The 18,151-nt window shown below is 43.7% G+C and overlaps 1 protein-coding gene across 3 annotated transcripts in view; it reads right to left on the bottom strand.

The window, feature by feature from the left end:
* map3k5 (mitogen-activated protein kinase kinase kinase 5) overlaps positions 1 to 18,151 on the bottom strand; it is a 301,679-nt gene that overhangs the window by 24,297 nt on the left and 259,231 nt on the right. For all 3 annotated transcript variants that reach the window (XM_070885461.1, XM_070885460.1, XM_070885462.1), the window contains exons 23-26: positions 9,698 to 9,883; positions 6,438 to 6,543; positions 4,920 to 5,172; positions 983 to 1,095 (exon numbers count right to left, since the gene is read on the bottom strand). In XM_070885461.1, coding sequence (XP_070741562.1) covers positions 983 to 1,095; positions 4,920 to 5,172; positions 6,438 to 6,543; positions 9,698 to 9,883 — 658 coding nt within the window. The remainder of the gene's footprint in view (positions 1 to 982; positions 1,096 to 4,919; positions 5,173 to 6,437; positions 6,544 to 9,697; positions 9,884 to 18,151) is intronic.

Raw genomic sequence — 18,151 nt, 5'->3', positions numbered from 1 at the left:
ACAGAAGGAAGGACCTATTCGACCTTTGAAAGAGCTGACCCATTAGTCCCACTGACCTGCTCTTTCCCCATAGCCCTGCCATAGTTCTATTTGTGCAGTTTTAATAAAAAGCACATTGCCAACAATTCCTTTATTTGGCATGTTTTATAACCTTGTTTATTCCAGCTGTAGCATAACAACAGCAATTTGCATTTATATAGTGCCTTTAGCAAAGAAAAAAACATCTTGTTCATAGATGTGCAAGGGAAAAATGAAAAGCAAACCAAAGAAAGATAATTGGAAGGTGTGACCAATGAGGATTTTAAAGGAGAGGTGAGGGGGTAAAAGAGGTGAGGTGCCCAAAGGAGAAGGTACAGAGGAGTTGAGGGAGGTTTGACTTGGGAATTTCCTCACGGTTGCTCCTCTGCCATACGTTCACTGGAAGTGCGGCAAAGGCATGTTTATACTTATAAATGGTGTTTCCACCACACTGCCGGTGAAGTTACAGCAGTGTAGCTGGAACAGCTCCGTGGAAATTCATGGCTCAGGGCTATAACAGTGGGTGAAAATTGTAGCCAAGCTGGGAGGCTTTGGTAAGGTATAAGGTGTCATCACCCGTGAGCCAAGTTTCAGTCAACGCCAGGATGTCAATACAATCATCCATAAACATTCCTGCTCCTCTTGGTTCCACACCAAACTTAAAAAAAAATGTCTAACTTTTGTTTTTTGTTGGCGGACGCAGATTAGATGCAGCAACTGCTGATGAACCCAGAGTGAAGCAGGCCTGCTATCTTCAGTGCCTTCCAATTCAAGAGAGGGATCCTAAAACAGACACTAGGCCCCTCATTTACTCCAATTTGTGTTCAGACTTATTTCAGACGTCCTTTTTTAGACAGGTTGACACCAATGATCAAAAGAGTAAAACGTTAAACAGCCTGTGCCAAATAAGAAAAATGTAGTCAAAACAATGCTTTTGTGCAAGATAAATTTGCTCAAAATTTACCTATTGGTTGTGACTTCAATCTGAGCAATTTAATTTCCTGCTCCTTTTCTTCAATAGCTTGATGAAGAAGAATCTGATAGTCCTTTTCCTTCTGAACCAGCTCTTCCAAAAGTCTATATAAATGAATATAAAATCATTAACATTGCTTTGTATTGTGCAGTTCCAATACATCACAATTTGAAAATTCATATTTAACTCAAACTTTTCCACTGGTTTGTAAGCTAGATTGAAAGGTATAAAAAAAAGTACACATGCACCAAATAAAAGTTCTATCCTGGTGCAGATTTGTTTTGGTTAATACTGTAGTTGAAATTATTCTTTTTAATGAAAAATGGAAGATACGTTACCTCCCACCCACTGTGGAAGTACATCTTGATAGATTTTGGATAAACCATATATTGAGCACACACGTTTAAATGTATTGTAGTGCTGTAAACAAGCAGTCACGTTCATGGTCTCCTACTATTGCTTCATGTAAAACTTAAGGACCTGTGCAATTGCAGCAGTTCATTTTACCTGGAGCTAAGTTAAATCTAAATAATCAATCAGTATTAATTTCTCGCCACTCCAAAAAAAATACTATCTCCACTGAGATGGACAACTGGGGTTGTGTTGTGTGGAGGCTACATTAAAAGAATGAAGATGACCCTACCAGGTAGGTAATATTTATTTTTAATTCCATATATTTTGCGTACCATATATCAGATTATTGTGTGGTTGTTGCACGATTTGGAGGAAAGGTTTCACTTCAAGATCAGGGACTCCACTCATTCTCGAAATATGCCGAGTCTCCAGCCGCAATTTTGGTAACAGGTTTATAAATTACGAGAGAAAAACAGGTCCAATACAGATGGGATTTAGAAGATAGATTACAGAGTTACAAGCCTTCAGATTACTGACTTTACAAAATAGAATTCGATCGAGGCGTTCAAAATCATGGCGGGTTTTAATAGAGTAAATAAGGAGAAACTGTTTCTAGTGGCAGAGGGTAACAAATTTAAAGTAATTGGCAAAAGAACCAGAGTTGACATGAGGAAAACATGTTTTACATGACTGTTGATATAATCTGGAATGCACTGCCTGAAAGGTTGGTGGAAGGAGATTCAATAATAACTTTCAAAAGGGAATTGGATAAATAATTGAAGGGGAAAGATTTTCAGGGCGATGGAAAAATAGCAGGAAAGTGGGACTAATTCGATAGTTCTATCAAAGAGCCGGCAAAGGCACAATGGGCCGAATGGCCTCCTACATAAGAACATAAGAAATAGGAGCAGGGGAAGGCGATATGGTCCCCCGAGCCTGCTCCGCCATTTAATACGATCATGGCTGATCCGATCATGGACTCAGGCCCACATCCCTGCCCGCTCTCCGTAACCCCTTATTCTCTTATTGTTTAAGAAACTGTCTATTTCTGTCTTAAATTTATTCAATGTCCCAGCTTCCACAGCTCGCTGAGGCAGCAAATTCCACAAATCCACAACCCTCAGAAGAAATTTCTCCTCATCTCTGTTTTAAATGGGCGACCCCTTAATCTAAGATTATGCCCTCTAGTTCTAGTCTCCCCTATCAGTAGAAACATCCTCTCTGCATCCACCCTGTCAAGCCCCCGCATAATCGTATACATTTCGATAAGATCACCTCTCATTCTTCTGAATTCCAATGAGTAGAGGCCCAACCTACTCAATCTTTCCTCATAAGTCAACCCCCTCATCTCTGGAATCAACCTTGTGAATCTTCTCTGAACTGCCTCCAAAGCAAGTATATCCTTTTGTAAATATGGAAACCAAAACTGCACGCAGTGTTCCAGGTGTGGCCTCACCAATACCCTGTACAACTGTAGCAAGACTTCCCTGCTTTTATACTCCATCCCCTTTGCAATGAAGGCCAAGATCACTTACTTTACCTGCATACTAATCTTTTGTGTTTCATGCACAAGTACTCCCAGGTCCCGCTGTACTGCAGCACTTTGCAATCTTTCTCCATTTAAATAATAACTTGCTCTTTGATTTTTTTTCTGCCAAAGTGCATGACCTTATACTCCAACTTTATACTCCATCTGCCAAATTTTTGCCCACTCACTTAGCCTGTCTATGTCCTTTTGCAGATTTTGTGTGTCCTCCTCACACATTGCTTTTCCTCCTATCTTTGTATCGTCGGAAAACTTGGCTACATTACACTCAGTCTCTTCTTCCAAGTCATTAATATAGATTGTAAATAGTTGGGGTCCCAGCACTGATCCCTGCGGCACCCCACTGGTTACTGATCGCCAACCCGAGACTGAACCATTTATCCCTACTCTCTGTTTTCTGTTCGTTAGCCAAACCTCTATCCATGCTAATGTATTAGCCCCAGCCCCGTGAATTTTTATCTTGTGCAGTAACCTTTTATGTGGCACCTTGTCAAATGCCTTCTGGAAGTCCAAATACACCACATCCATTGATTCCCCTTTCTCCACACTGTTCGTTACATCCTCAAAGAGTTCTAGCAAATTTGTCAAACATGACTTCCCCTTCATAAATCCATACTGACTCTGCCTGACCAAATTTTGCTTTTCCAAATGTCCTGCTACTGCTGCTTTAATAATGGACTCCAACATCTTCTCAACCACAAATGATAGGCGAACTGATCTATAGTTTCCTGCTTTTTGTCTGCCTCCTTTCTTAAATAGGGGCGTTACATTTGCAGTTTTCCAATCAGCTGGGAACTCCCCAGAACCCAGGGAATTTTGGTAAATTACAACCAATGCATCCACTATCCCTGCCGCTACTTCTCTTAAGACCCTAGGATGTAAGCCATCAGGTTCAGGGGATTTATCTGTCTTTAGTCCCATTATCTTACTGAGTACCACCTCCTTAGTGATTATGATTGTGTTAAGTTCCTCCCTCCCCATAGTCTCTTGACTATCCACTGTCGGAATATTGTTAGTGTCCTCTACCGTAAAGACTATTACAAAATATTTGTTCAGAGTTTCTGCCATCTCCATGTTCCCCATTACTAATTCCCCGGTCTCATTCTCCAAAGGACCAACATTTACTCGAGCCACTCTTTCCCTTTTTATATAGCTATAGAAACTCTTGCTATCTGTTTTTATATTTTGTGCTCATTTACTTTCATAGTCTATCTTCCCTTTCTTAATCATTTTTTTAGTCATTCTTTGTTAGCTGTTAAACGTTTCCCAATCTTCTGTCCTCCCACTAGTTTTGGCCACATTGTATGCCCTTGTTTTTAAATTGGATACCGTCCTTTATTTCTTTAGGTAGCTAAGGATGGCTATCTTTTCTCTTACGCCCTTTCCTCCTCACTGGAATATATTTTTCTTGAGAGTTGAGAAATATCTCCTTAAATGTACACCACTGTTCATCAACCGTCCTACACTTTAATCTATTTTCCCAGTCCACTTTAGCCAACTCAGCTCCTTCTGTGCTGTGTCATTCTATGATAAATCTACCCACATCCATTGTGATTTTTTTTTAATGAGTTAGTGCTCCCAGCACCAAGTAGATGCTGAATGAGGGGGAAGATCAGGCAATGGGATGTGGAGGTCAGTTCACCTGATCTGCAGCCCTCCTATTTTACAGGTCATTCAAGTTATTAACTCGGAAATTTGGACCGCTGCGAATCAAGCAAGATGACTTCCATGCCTGATTGTCTGATCTGCCATCTCCCCAGTGACAGTGCCAACTTGTAAATTCCACCCCAATGTTGCAGACACCTTAAACATGTTGCACAGCCTGAGCTCTGTATTGCACTGCTGTATTTTACTGAACAACTGTCACAAGGTTGTGACTATCCAAGTATTTGCTGTAGAGAATATCGCCTTTTTTGCCTAAGACAGCTCAGATGCAAGTAACTTAATATATACACATGCAAATCAAATCAGATCAGACTTAATAAAATTATCCAAGTTTATTAATACATTTGTGATACTGAGATTTACCTGCTGGTTTCTAATTTAAGCCTTCCCAATTGCACACTCAAGGATCTGTGTACATATTGGGAGTCATGAGACAATGTTGAACTAAGGGTGCTAACACCCGAGGTTGGGAGTGGGTCCTCATTCACAACAGCAGGCCGTTGAGTTTCAGAGTGAGATGGCTCATTGTGATCTTCATCATCACCATCTTCATCATCTGCTTCTTCTTGGTCTGCAGCATCACTCCCAGAAGCGAGGCTGAAATGTGGTCTCAGTTCTATATGGAGACAATACAATATACTGTATCAACCCATCACAGTTCTGTCCTATAGCTGTAGACATTATAAAAAACATACCTTTGAATTTCAAATTAAACTAAAATCAATTTTGGGCCTGGACAATTCCAACCAATGGTACATTCAATTATAGTTTCTTTATGCAAATTAAAATATATGTGGGGAGCTTTATGTATGTGTTGTATTATATTAAATCACTTAGCTTATTAATCAACATTTTCAGCTGTAAAGTAACATCTCTTGACAAGTAGAATGAATTACATTTTTCAACATGTAAGCATAGAAAAAAAAGGCCAGGAATTTCCTCGGGGATTTGGCTGATCGGCCACTGGAACCTCGGCAAAAACCCCATTTGTGTGCCTATCTGGGGTTTCTGACGATCTTCTGCCGAAGTTATGGTGACAAATTGGGAAAAGACTCGAGGAAATTTCTGATGAAAACAACATTATTGATCATGTATTTAAAAATCCATTTAAATTTCATTGCTTGGTCTTACAGTTCCTTCCTCTGTGCCAGACTGTGTGCCCACACCCCGAAGGAAATACGTTAGGCAGGCACAAGTACTTAAGAGTACTGTGCACAGTTCTGGTCTCTACATTGCAAAGGAGATATAGAAACACTGGAGAAAGTGCAAAAAAGATTTACAGGGATGATACCAGAACTGAGAGGGTACAATTATCAGAGAAGACTGAAATGCATAACTGCAGTTTGGGGTGACTTTCTCTTTTGGAAAACCCTTGGCCTCCATTCAGCTTCTCTCCAGTGATACACGCCTATATCTAAGCATTCTATGATGTTCCAACATGCTGTGCCATTGTGCTTGAGTAAGAGTCAATCATCGGAACTTTCAACTTATGCAGGGATGTAAAACGAGCGCTACTGGAAAATCAGGTAGATCGTATGACAAGCGTCCAATCCGAAATCCCCCATTTTACAGCCCCGCAGAAGTTAAAAGTTCCGCCCAATGCTTCTACTACAACCAATTTTTTTAAAAAACAAAGAAAAATATATTGATCACTATTAATACAAATAATGTTTTTGTTTAATTAACTTATTTGATTGCATACAAAGTGGGGCATCTTTAAAAAGCATCCACACAAAAGAGCATTTTAGTAGAGTCTTTGTTACACCATCTGGTAATACTGGAAGCACTAATTAGCTTAATTAATAGGAATACAATTATGGATGCTTGAAATTATGGAATTCATAAATAGCCCAGACACCTGCTGGAACAGCAATGACTCACCCGGTACAAGAATAGTAATCGCTGTCTGCACAGCTTTGCGAATGATGTTATCCAAAGCAAACATCCAGTGAGGTTTAATATTATGAGTTCTCAGGACTTTATTTACCTAGTGTCAAGAGATAAAAAGTGAGCTTTAGTTAACATGTGCTCCAAATCTTTTAGGTCTTTACAGGAACGTGAAGGCAATATCAAAATTGAGCCTATGCTGCAGGGCAGTAAAACGATCAAAATGCTTAGAAGAAATGCAAATTCTTCAGTGTATCTTGCACATAGTATTTTTATTGCACAATGTTGAACACAAGTATGAGGTTTTCTTTAAAGTGTTCTAAAAACATACAAAACAGCTCCATACTGAAATACAAAGAGAAAATGCAAGTTAATCAGTGCCTGAAAGAAGAAATAATAGCATTTTAGATGCAACACTTCACCAGAACCGAGTTCTCGAAAATGATTATGTTAATTCGCCTTCAGATACTGATCAACCCATCGTGCATTTCCAGCATTTTCTGCTTTTATTCAAGTTTTATCACTACTTGATTTAAAAAAAAGTCTACATAACACAGCTATCTTCATGACAATTAGTGTAAATGAGTATAAAATGACACGCTCTCTCCAAAAGAATCAATGAAGCTGATTGAGGCTGTAAGGATTTTAGAACAGATTAAAAAAAAATAATTGAATTATGTTAGTCAAAATACAGTAAGCATACATTATATATGGAATCTATTGGTAAAGCTCTAATCATGGAGGCCTCCTGAGTGTTTGTAGTTGATTGAAACCTATCTGAATGAAGAGGAAATCCTAATGGTTAGCACAACAGATGTTGTGTTCATTTACTTTTTAAATTAAGCAATTCGCTTCAAAATAGGCACAAGAGTATAAAACATTATATCTGCAAATATACTTGCCAAGCTGAGAACACATCAGAGCACTTAATTCTATCATGCAAGAACAACTTACCCTCTTGTTTTGATACAGAATGTGTGACAAAACAAATCTGACACACATCTAGGCTAGTCAGATTAATGAAAATGTGAGATTAAATGTGCTCTCAAGGCGTGCTGCCAATGATAGATAGCCTTCCTCAGTCTTTGAATGTAATTTTACCTCAGCATACAAAGTTCACTAAGGTCTCAGTTCTCTATCTGAATTAATGCAAGTTTACAGCTTTGCTTTTGTTTGTGTTCAACTTTCTTGTTGACTGGAACAGAGTACCTAAAGAACAAGCTGTGTAATACCTTTCCTGGGATTTCTCCTGGTTATTAGGAAATACACATATCCCCTCCTCCACAAAGAAACTTGAACTAGCTGAGGCGATGTCTGTGCAACATGACATGTGGAAAAAGGAAAAAGTCTTTGGGCTCAACAAGGTCATCTGTTCTTCATGCTACCAAACTCTTTGTTCCAAAAGGTACTCCCCTCCAATCTGGACTATGGCCAAGTCATTTCTATGTGGTGATTGAATGAAGGAAGATGTATTTTTTGTGTACTGCTGGCTCCTTAAAATAAAGTTTAAAGTCAGATGAACCTCATTTCAGTGAATGTGACTTTTACACATACACACTTAAACACAAGTGGGCCGAAATTTACCCCCATCGGATGTGGGTCGCACCTACCGTTTTTATTGTGTTTTGGCTGCTGCAATGGATGAGGTGGCCCATCTTGCGAAATTCAGCTCTTCATTGTTTTTTTTTTGAGTGGAAGTCATAAGAGGGGCGGAACTGGAAGCAGGACGGACTCTCCGCCCCTGGTCATCAACACCGGGCGAGTGACATCATCGCGCTGGCGCGTCAACATGTCTCTCCCCTTTAACTGAAGGGGAGCCGTTGCGAGCTCTGCAGCTTTTTAAAGTTAGGTCCACTGGGCCATCAGGGGGGGGTTTTCACCGGGCCAGCGGCCTGGCACCCAAGAGAGGGTGCCAGGCTGCCTGTTGCTGGTCCAGTCGAACCCGGGGCATAATTGTCAGGCCGACCTGGTAATCGGCCGACAAAAAAGATTAAGCTGGTGGCCGCGGCAGTGCACTCTTCCCTTTAATGGAGGTCGCACTGCCATTTTATACACACTGAAAACACAGTGTACCAACAGAAAAAACTGTTGGGCGCACCGAGCGGCGGATGGAAGATTTTCCAAGGTAAATTTTGCTTGTGGGGTGGGACATCGATGGTGCGCGTTTCGATGACGCACTTAGGAAGGTTCAGCAGCAGCGGGGTGGAAATGGGGACCGCCAGAAAAACCACCGGGGAGAATTTTACGAGCGGCGGCTATTCAGCTACAAATCGGCAGCCGTTTAACACCGTCGCGTGGCTACCGCTTTCCGGTGGTATCGGGAGACTGAATTTCGGCCTCAAGATGTTAATTTATCATCCATCTGTTGATATTTGGGTATATGAGTGGTTTGCCACTTCTCAGATACTCTCCCTCCCACCTCCCTGATAAAAAGGAGCCGATTCTGGAATCAAATGATTCCTATCCCACAGGTGGGATCCTACTCTAAATTCATTCCCGCCATTAATGCCTAATTTGAATACATTTGCCCAAATATGTCAGAACGGCTCCCTGGCCCATCTCCCAACATTGAGCTCCCCATTGCCACCTAAAATCAGGCTGTCGTGTCCGACAGCAAATAATTAGAATATGCAATCACTCAGAGGCTTTGGCAGAAATGGAGTTAAACTAGCAAGTAACAAAAACAGCATTGGACAGAAGTAACTGTTATTGTGTGCACTCATCAAATTCTACCCTGCCATTTTCATGGAGGTGTAAGCTGTTAAGTAAATGGGTCCTTTTACCCATTAAGCCATTGGGGAAAGTTGAGTGTATCTTACGGAATAATGCATAAAACCAATAAATATACCCTTGTTGACATAGATGTAACTTTTTGCATAAATGTTTTTGCGCATCAAGGTCATGATCGTTATTCCTAGTAAGTGGAACACTTCATTCCAGGCATCCAGGTAAACCACGGTTAGATTCTACCCTACATCACTACTGTGTCTCAGCTTGAACCTCGGAACAGCAGTCCTGTGCTTTTCAGTGGTTAGAGCTGGGGTTATAAAACACAGACCCCTGTGGGATTGTTCACTTTTCACATCAGCCATCCTGTGGCCTCTGATTAAGATTTGGCGCTGTTTTGTAAACCCATGACCAATAGCAACGAGGCCGAAACCGTCCAAACTCATTTCATATAGGATCCGCACAACCAATAGACACGAGTACTTTCTCAAGGAAAAAATTCACATTAAAATAAAGAGAGAACTTACAGCTTCTTGGAAACCAAACAGCACCACCTGAATTTGGTTAATGGCATGGTTGTCAAAGTCCAACTCCAGCTTCAGCCTAGAAAGGGTCGCCGAGATGATTTTGCGATCAGTTGATCTCACAAACTCCCGCAAACTAACAACAAGCGTACTGATATGCTCAGATTTCAGCTTTGGTTCTTCAGAACCCTGTGAATTAAGAACACAGGTAGATTATATTTCTTAGTTCTGCAGAACTTAACAAGTTATGTTTATAGGGGCAGATTTTCTCGTTCCACCGCCTAGTTGTACTGGATCACTTGGGTGCAGTGTATAAAGGAACAATGATTGGGGAATCTCACATGCCTTTATGGAAGCCTGTCCAATTTTCCATCAATTCACTAATGGACAGAAATTGAGCCAGGAAAATTACAGCACGGGACCCTCCTCAGACAGCTTTCCTCTTCGCTTGGTGTCCGGGCAATCCAATTCACCCAGCACCGGAAAGGAAAATCTACGCCACAAATAACTAACATCAGTTTGCCACGCTAAACATGTGTGTTTATGGATGGCTTCAAGACGACACACCTGGCAGCCGAAGCTCGGAACCATGTCAACTCTCTGTGGCAGGACTGTATTATCCAGAACACAGTTGATGAGTGACCAACCAGCCCGGCTCACTAATTGAATGGGAGGCGTAGACCACTCATGAAGGGCTCAGATTCATCAAAATCTACTTTGTACTAGTAAGCTGTATGGTTTTAACCAGTTAAATCTTTATCAGTACACCTGCACACATTTGGGACTGATTAAACCTTGGCTTTACCAATTTGCACCCATGCTCTCTGGACTTGGGAAAGTCGGGTGCATTCCGAAGGGGTGGTTGGGGAAGAGAGTATATTACATATGAGGCAAACAGAAAGTCTACCTGTGAGGATTTTTCAGTAGCTTGGTTTGGAGACTCCCAAATATGGAATTGTGTTTCCAAGCATATAAGACACTTGATTAACCTCCAAAACAATTATGCAGGTTTAACTACATTTGTGAATAGCTCCTTACCAATTAGATCCTAAGGTTAAAAAGAAATTTCTGTACATTTGACTTCAACTTACTTCAAAAGCTGGGTCATGCGACCACAGATGTGGAATTGGACTCTGTCAAAGAGCAGGATGACGGGGATTATGATGTGGTACCTGGGTTCTGCTATTTTCTGCCACCTACTTCACTCAAAGAGTACAGGTTGGGTTCTTAATGATGCCAGGGTTAATTAATCTGTTCTTGACCCCAATGTCAGGGCTGGCATTTTGTGGGTAAAGTATTCGAGACATCTTGAAAGAGGGGATAAGGAAGCAACTTGCTATACTGAGAGAGAATCAGCCTAACAAATTGCATGCATGTATGCTTGTGGTTACTAACCACCAGAGGGCGTCACTGTCGGAGGTCATTGGGCTGTACGCACGTGTGTGCGGGCCAGGTATATAAAGCCACCATGTAATGCGGGCACTTTGGGCCAGAATAAAGTTGAGCCAGGTTTGCAGCTGAGTGAGTTTACAGTATTCAGTCTATCGAGTTATTACATACATAACATTTGACCATGAGGTAACTCAAGAACCTTTGCATGCAAAATGAGCACCATTGGAATTCTGGAGAGATTCGTGGAGAGGGGGGACTGGTCGGATTTTATCAATCGTCTGGACCAGTACTTCGTGGCCAACAAGATGGAGGAAGCTACTGACGCAGTTAGGCGCAGGGCGGTTTTCCTCACTTTTTGCGGTCCGAAAATCTATGGCCTCAAAGAATCTCCTCTCGCCTGCACGTCCGACGGACAAGGACTATGAGGAATTGTGTGCTCGAGTACATGACCATCTCAAACCAAAACAAGGCATCATCATGCCACGCAATCGATTCTACACGCATGTTCATTCTGAGGGCCAGGATGTGTCGGAATTCGTCGCCGACCTAAGACGTCTTGCTGGGCCATGTCAGTTCGAAGGCGCGGGGGAGACATGCTGCGAGATTTTTTCGTAATAGGAATCAACCACGAGGTGATCCTCCGGAAGTTATTGGCTGCAGAGACGTTGGATTTGAGCAAGGTCATCGCGACTGCCCAGGCATGCCGATGACAGATGATAATTTAAGGCAGATATCATCGAAGAGTCGGAGCTCCACGGCAAGTACTATAAATAAGATTGTGTCGTCGTATGGCAGAGCTGCTTATGGCAGGGCCTACTCGACTGCGTATGCGAAACCCGTAGCTGCTCAAAGTCAGCCAATGGGTACGAATCCAATTTCACCCTGTTGGTGTTGTGAGGGCAATCATCGGCATCATCAGTGTCATTTTAAACAGTACAGCTGTAAAGGCTGTTCGAAAGTGGGGCATCTTCAGCGAATGTGTCCACAACTGAGCAAGTGTGCTGTAACTCACCACGTGGATGATGATGACCAGTCCAGCGCAGACCTGGATATGCAACCCGAGATATCCAAGGAGGAAGTGTATGGACTGTATTTGTTCCTGACAAAGAGCCAACCGATAATGATTAATGTGAAACTAAATGGCGTGCCGGTATCGATGGAATTAGACACGGGTGCAAGTCAGTCGATAATGAGCCAAAGGACATTCAACAAGCTGTGGGACACTAAGGCTGTGAAGCCTAAGTTGAGTCCAGTCAATGCCAAGTTGTGTACTTACACCAAAGAACTCAGACCGGTAATTGGCAGTGCAGTAGTCAAGATGTCGTATGATGGTGTGGTTCATGATCTACCGGTATGGATCGTTCCAGGAAATGGTCCAACGCTGTTTGGCAGGAATTGGCTAGAAAAAAATCAAATGGAATTGGAACGATATCAAAGCGCTGTCATCGGTGGATGACACTTCGTGTGCTCAAGTACTCAAGTGCTGAGCAAGTTTCCTTCGCTGTTTGAACCGGGCATCGTCACTTTCACGGGAGCCAAGGTGCAGATCCACGTGGACTCGGGTGCAAGACCCATCCATCACAAAGCTCAGGCTGTTCCGTACATGATGAGGGAGAAGGTCGAAATTAAGCTGGACAGACTCCAACGTGAAGGGGTCATATCACTGGTAGAATTTAACGAATGGGCCAGTCCCATTGTTCCTGTGTTGAAGAGTGATGCAGTGTCAGGATTTGTGGAGACTACACGATCAACCGATTTTCGAAACAGGATCAGTACCCGTTACCGAAGGCTGATGACCTGTTTGCAATGCTAGCCGGTGGGAAGTTATTCACTAAACTGGATCTGACGTCGGCCTATATGATACAGGAGCTCATTGACACGTCAAAGAAACTTACGTGCATCAACACTCAAAGAACTGTTTATCTACAACAGGTGTCCTTTTGGAATTCGCTCAGCTGCAGTCCGCTGCAGAGGAACATGGAGAGTCTACTGAAGTCCGTCCCTAGAACCGTCGTGTTTCAAGATGACATTCTGGTCACAGGTCGTGACACTGCCGAACACCTGAACAACCTTGAAGAGGTTCTACATCGTCTGGACAAAGTGGGACTCAGGCTGAAACGTTCGAAGTGCGTCTTCATGGCACCAGAAGTCGAATTTCTGGGGAGGAAGATTGCTGCTGATGTCATCAGGCCTACGGATTCGAAAGCCAAGGCCATCAAAAATGCACCCAGGCCTCAGAATGTGACGAGGCTGCGTTCATTCCTTGGTCTATTCAACTACTTCGGTAATTTCTTACCTAGATTGAGGACTTTATTAGAGCCACAGCACATGCTGCTCAGAAAAGGCGACAACTGGATTTGGGGTGTGTCTCAAGATAGAGCTTTTGAGAAAGCTACAAATCTGCTTTGCTCTAACAAGTTGCTGGTACATTATGATCCATGTAAGCGTCTAGTATTGGCCTGTGATGCTTCATCATGTGGGGTTGGCTGCGTGCTCCAACAAGCTAATGAGTCGGGTAAACTACAACCGGTTGCGTATGCTTCAAAAAGTTTGTCAAAGGCGGAAAGAGCCTACAGCATGGTAGAAAAAGAAGCTTTAGCCTGTATGTATGGGGTTAAAAAGATGCATCAATACCTGTTGGTCTTCATTTTGAACTCAAAACAGATCACAAGCCACTCATTTCATTGTTTTCGGAAACAAAGGTATCAATACCTCTGCATCCAGAGGTAGGCGCTGACATTATCTGCCTATGATCGTCATTCGCCATAGACCTGGCACCGAAAATTGTGCCGATGCACTGAGCTGTCTGCCTTTGCCCACACCACAACCTGCAGATCAACTGTTAGTTATGGATGCTTTTGAGTGTGAAGGAACCCCCGTCACTGCTCAACAAGTTAGGACCTGGACCAGACAGGACCCGATTTTATCGGTTGTAAAACGTTGTGTCCTAGTGGCGATTGGTCTGCTATACCGATGGAAATGTGTGATGAGACCAAACCTGAACCTTCGCAAAGACGAACTATCCATTCAGTCAGATTGTTTACTGTGGGGTAATCGTGTTGTTATGCCCAAGAAAGGCAGAGAGAAATTTGTACGTGATCTACACAGCGCTCATCCCGGTATTGTCTTGATGAAAGCCATCGGCAGGTCTCATCTATAGTGGCCTGGAATTGACTCTGATCTGGAATCACATGTGCATCAGTGCACCACTTGCAGGCAGTTAAGCAAAGTACCAGCGGAATCTCCGCTGAGTTTGTGGGTTTGGCCATCAAAACCATGGTCCAGGATCCACATCGACTTTCCTGGGTAAGATGTTTTTTGTTGTGGTGGATGCATATTCCAAGTGGAGAGTGTATAATCATGTCATCCAGTACATCCACAGCTACCATTGAGAGCCTTCGTGTCATGTTTGCTGCTCATGGTCTGCTGACATTGTTGAGAGTGACAATGGATCTTGCTTCACAAGTGCATGAAACGCAATGGTATTAAACATGTGAGATCAGCACCATTCAAACCTGCTTCTAATGATCAAGCAGAGTGTGCTGTCCAATCAAGCAGAGTATGAAACGTGTAACTCCGGGTTCACTGCAGACTTGCCTGTCGTGCATATTGCTTAGTTACAGGACACGACCCACAAGCTTACCGGGGTCTCCCCTGCTGAGCTAAAGATGGAGAGGTCTCAAGACTAAGCTCTCTCTCGTCCATCCTGAACGATCGTGTTGAAAACAGACGTCAAAATCAGCAGTGGTATCATGATCGTGCTGCTGTGTCACGTGACATCTCTGCAACGATCCTGTGTATGTGCTAAATTACGGTCAAGGTCCCAAGTGGGTCGCCGGTATTGTTACGGCCAAGGAGGGTAACAGAGTGTTTATCGTCATACTCAAGAATCGGCAAACATGCAGGAAACATGTTGATCAGATAAAGCTGCGGCACACGGATGAACTGGAACAAGTTGAGGAAGATATGATCAGTGACCAACCAATCTATATTCATCCATCAGAGGACTCCGCCGTCATCAATGAATCTGGACTTTCAATCTCTGACATGGTCATTGCCACTCCCATTAGATCGGCTACCCAGCCTCCAGTCATAACTGACTCAGAACACTCGCCCAGAACTGGAGTTGAACTGAGATGATCAATTCGTGAGCGGAAAGCCCCGGACCGTCTTAACTTATAAAAAGACTGATACTAATTTCTTGAAGGGGGATGTTGTCATGTATGTATGCTTGGGGTTACTAGCCACCAGAGGGCGCCACTGTCGGAGGTCATTGGGCTGTACGCACATGTGTGCGGGCCAGGTATATAAAGAAAGCCACCATGTAATGCGGGCACTTTGGGCCCGAATAAAGTTGAGCCAGGTTTGCACCTGAGTGAGTTTACAGTATTCAGTCTATCGAGTTATTACATACATAACACAAATATACTGGAATTTTTCAAGGAAATGATAGATCTTGCTGACAACAAAAACTCTGTGGATGTGATATATCTATCCCAAATGTGATGGGGGAGTAGACCTGCGAGTGGCAGATGTCATTTAACATAGATAAATGTAGTGATATGCATGTGGGTAGAGCGAACACCAAGCATGTGTACACCCATACAGGGTTAGAGCTTATGACTGTTGAGTGGGAAATGGACCTAGGTGTAATAGTACATGAATCTGTTAAGGTTCAATATCAGTAAGGTATAGCTAAAGCAAATAAAGTGTTAGAATGTATTTATGTAGTATGTAAACATTACCATTGTGTAAGACTTGTCACCAGGGGGCGCACCTGTGGGAGACCCAAGGGTCACCTGCACACCCTGGGCAAGCAGGTATAAAAGGCAGACTACCATGCTGCCTCCTCACTCTGGAGTTACAATAAAGAGACCAAGGTCACAACAGTTTGAGCTTAAGATATACAGTCTTGTGGAGTTATTCTGAAGGTAACAATTGGTGACGAGTAACAGATCACGAAATTTCACGCAGTTATAGCTGCCGTTGGTATTCTTGAGAGATTTGTTGAGGGTGATGATTGGGAAGCCTTCATTGAGCGTCTTGATCTGTACTTCGTGGCCAACGAGCTGGAAAAGGAAAAACCGCGGTCAAGCGCAGGGCGATTCTCCTCACCATTTGCGGGTCCACGATATATGGCCTCATCTAAAATCTGCTAGCACCGACGAAACCAACGGTGAAGACATATGAAGAGCTGTGCACGCTGGTTCGGGAACACCTCAAGCCGAAGGAGATGGCCAGGTATCGCTTTTAAACGCACCAACGCTCCGAGGGCCAGGACGTGGCGAGCTATGTCGCCGACCTATGACGCCTTGTGGGACCGTGCGCATTTGCTGGAGTTTTGGGGGAAGTGTCGTGGGACTTATTCATGCTTGGAATCGTCCACGAGGTCATTCTTCGCAAACTGCTGTCTGCTGAATCCCTAGATCTGAGTAAGGCCATCCCGATAGCCCAGGCTTTTATGCCCACAAACAATAACAACAAACAGATATCACTGCAGCATTGGAACTCACCGGCAAGTACTGCGCATAAAATAACGCCTTCAGCAGGCAGAATTGTACATGACAGGGCCTACTCAAGAGGGAGTTAGATATGGCCCTTACCACTAAAGGGATAAAGGGGTATGGAGAGAAAGCAGTAAAGGTGTACTGAGGTGAATGATCAGCCATGATCTTATTGAATGGTGGTGCAGGCTCGAAGGGCCGAATGGTCTACTCCTGCACATATTTTCGATGTTTCTATGTTACATGCCCGCAGAGGCCAGATCTACCTAGGATGACTCAGAGTCCGCTGTGGGGCGTGAATGTAAATCCATTAGCACCATGTTGGCGCTGCGGGGGTAATCATCGAGCCCATCAATGTCGATTCAAGCACTACGTGTGCAAAGGCTGCGAAACAATGGAGCACCTCTAGCGAATGTGTAGACATGCTGCGACTCACCACGTGGCAGAGTCGGCAGAAGATGACCAATCCGGCATGGATCACACTGAACGAGTAAGAGAGGCAACTCAACCTGAGGCTGAAGAGGAAGTGTATGGGGTTAACACACCTTCACCACCAAAAAGCCCTCCGATAATGTTAAAAGTCAAATTAAATGGCATTCCAGTTTCCATGGAATTGGACAAGGGGGCGAGTCAGTCAATTATGAGCCAGAAGGCTTTTAAGAAACTGTTAGGCAACAAGGCACAAAGGCCAAAACTAAGCCTGATCCACACCAAGCTGCGCACTTACACCAAAGAGCTCATACCAATCATTGGCAGTGCGGCAGTGAAGGTATCATACGATGGAGCTGTGCATGATTTACCACTATGGATTGTACCAGGCGATGGCCCAACGCTGCTCGGCAGAAGCTGGCTAAGAAAGATCCGATGGAACTGGGACAACATCAAAGCACTGTCTTTGGAGGTTGTGGCCTCGGGCACCCAAGTGCTAAACAAATTCCTGTCGTTATTTGAGCCAGGCATCGGCAACTTCACAGGCGCCAAATTGCAGATCCATCTAGTCCCTGATGCACGACCCGTTCATCACAAGGCCCGAAAGGTTCCATACATGATGCGAGAGAAAGTCGAGATCGAGCTGGACAGACTTCAATGAGAGGGGATCATATCGCCAGTCGAGTTCAATGAGTGGGCCAGTCAAATTGTGCCGGTGTTGAAGAGCGATGGGACGGTCAGAATCTGCGGGGACTACAAGGTCACGATCAACCAAGTCTCGTTACAGGACCAATACCCACTACCCAAAGCAGATGACCAGTTTGCAACACTAGCGGGGGGGGGGAAGCCGTTCACCAAGTTGGATCTAACCTCTGCTTACATGACACAGGAGCTGGCTGAACCTTCGAAAAGATTAACGTGCATCAACACGCACAGTGGACTGTTCATATACCACAGATGCCCCTTTGAGATTCGCTCGGCGGCGGCCATCTTCCAGAGGAACATGGAGAGTCTGCTGAAATCGGTTCCGCGCACCGTGGTGTTTCAAGACGACATCGTGATCACTGGCCGCAATACCACCGAACACTTGCACAACCTGGAAGAGGTTCTCAAGCGACTGGACAGAGTGGGA

Source organism: Pristiophorus japonicus, chromosome 7 (assembly GCF_044704955.1).
Source record: "Pristiophorus japonicus isolate sPriJap1 chromosome 7, sPriJap1.hap1, whole genome shotgun sequence".
Classification (NCBI taxonomy): Eukaryota; Metazoa; Chordata; class Chondrichthyes; family Pristiophoridae; genus Pristiophorus; species Pristiophorus japonicus.
This window is presented reverse-complemented; position numbering and strand designations above follow the sequence as displayed.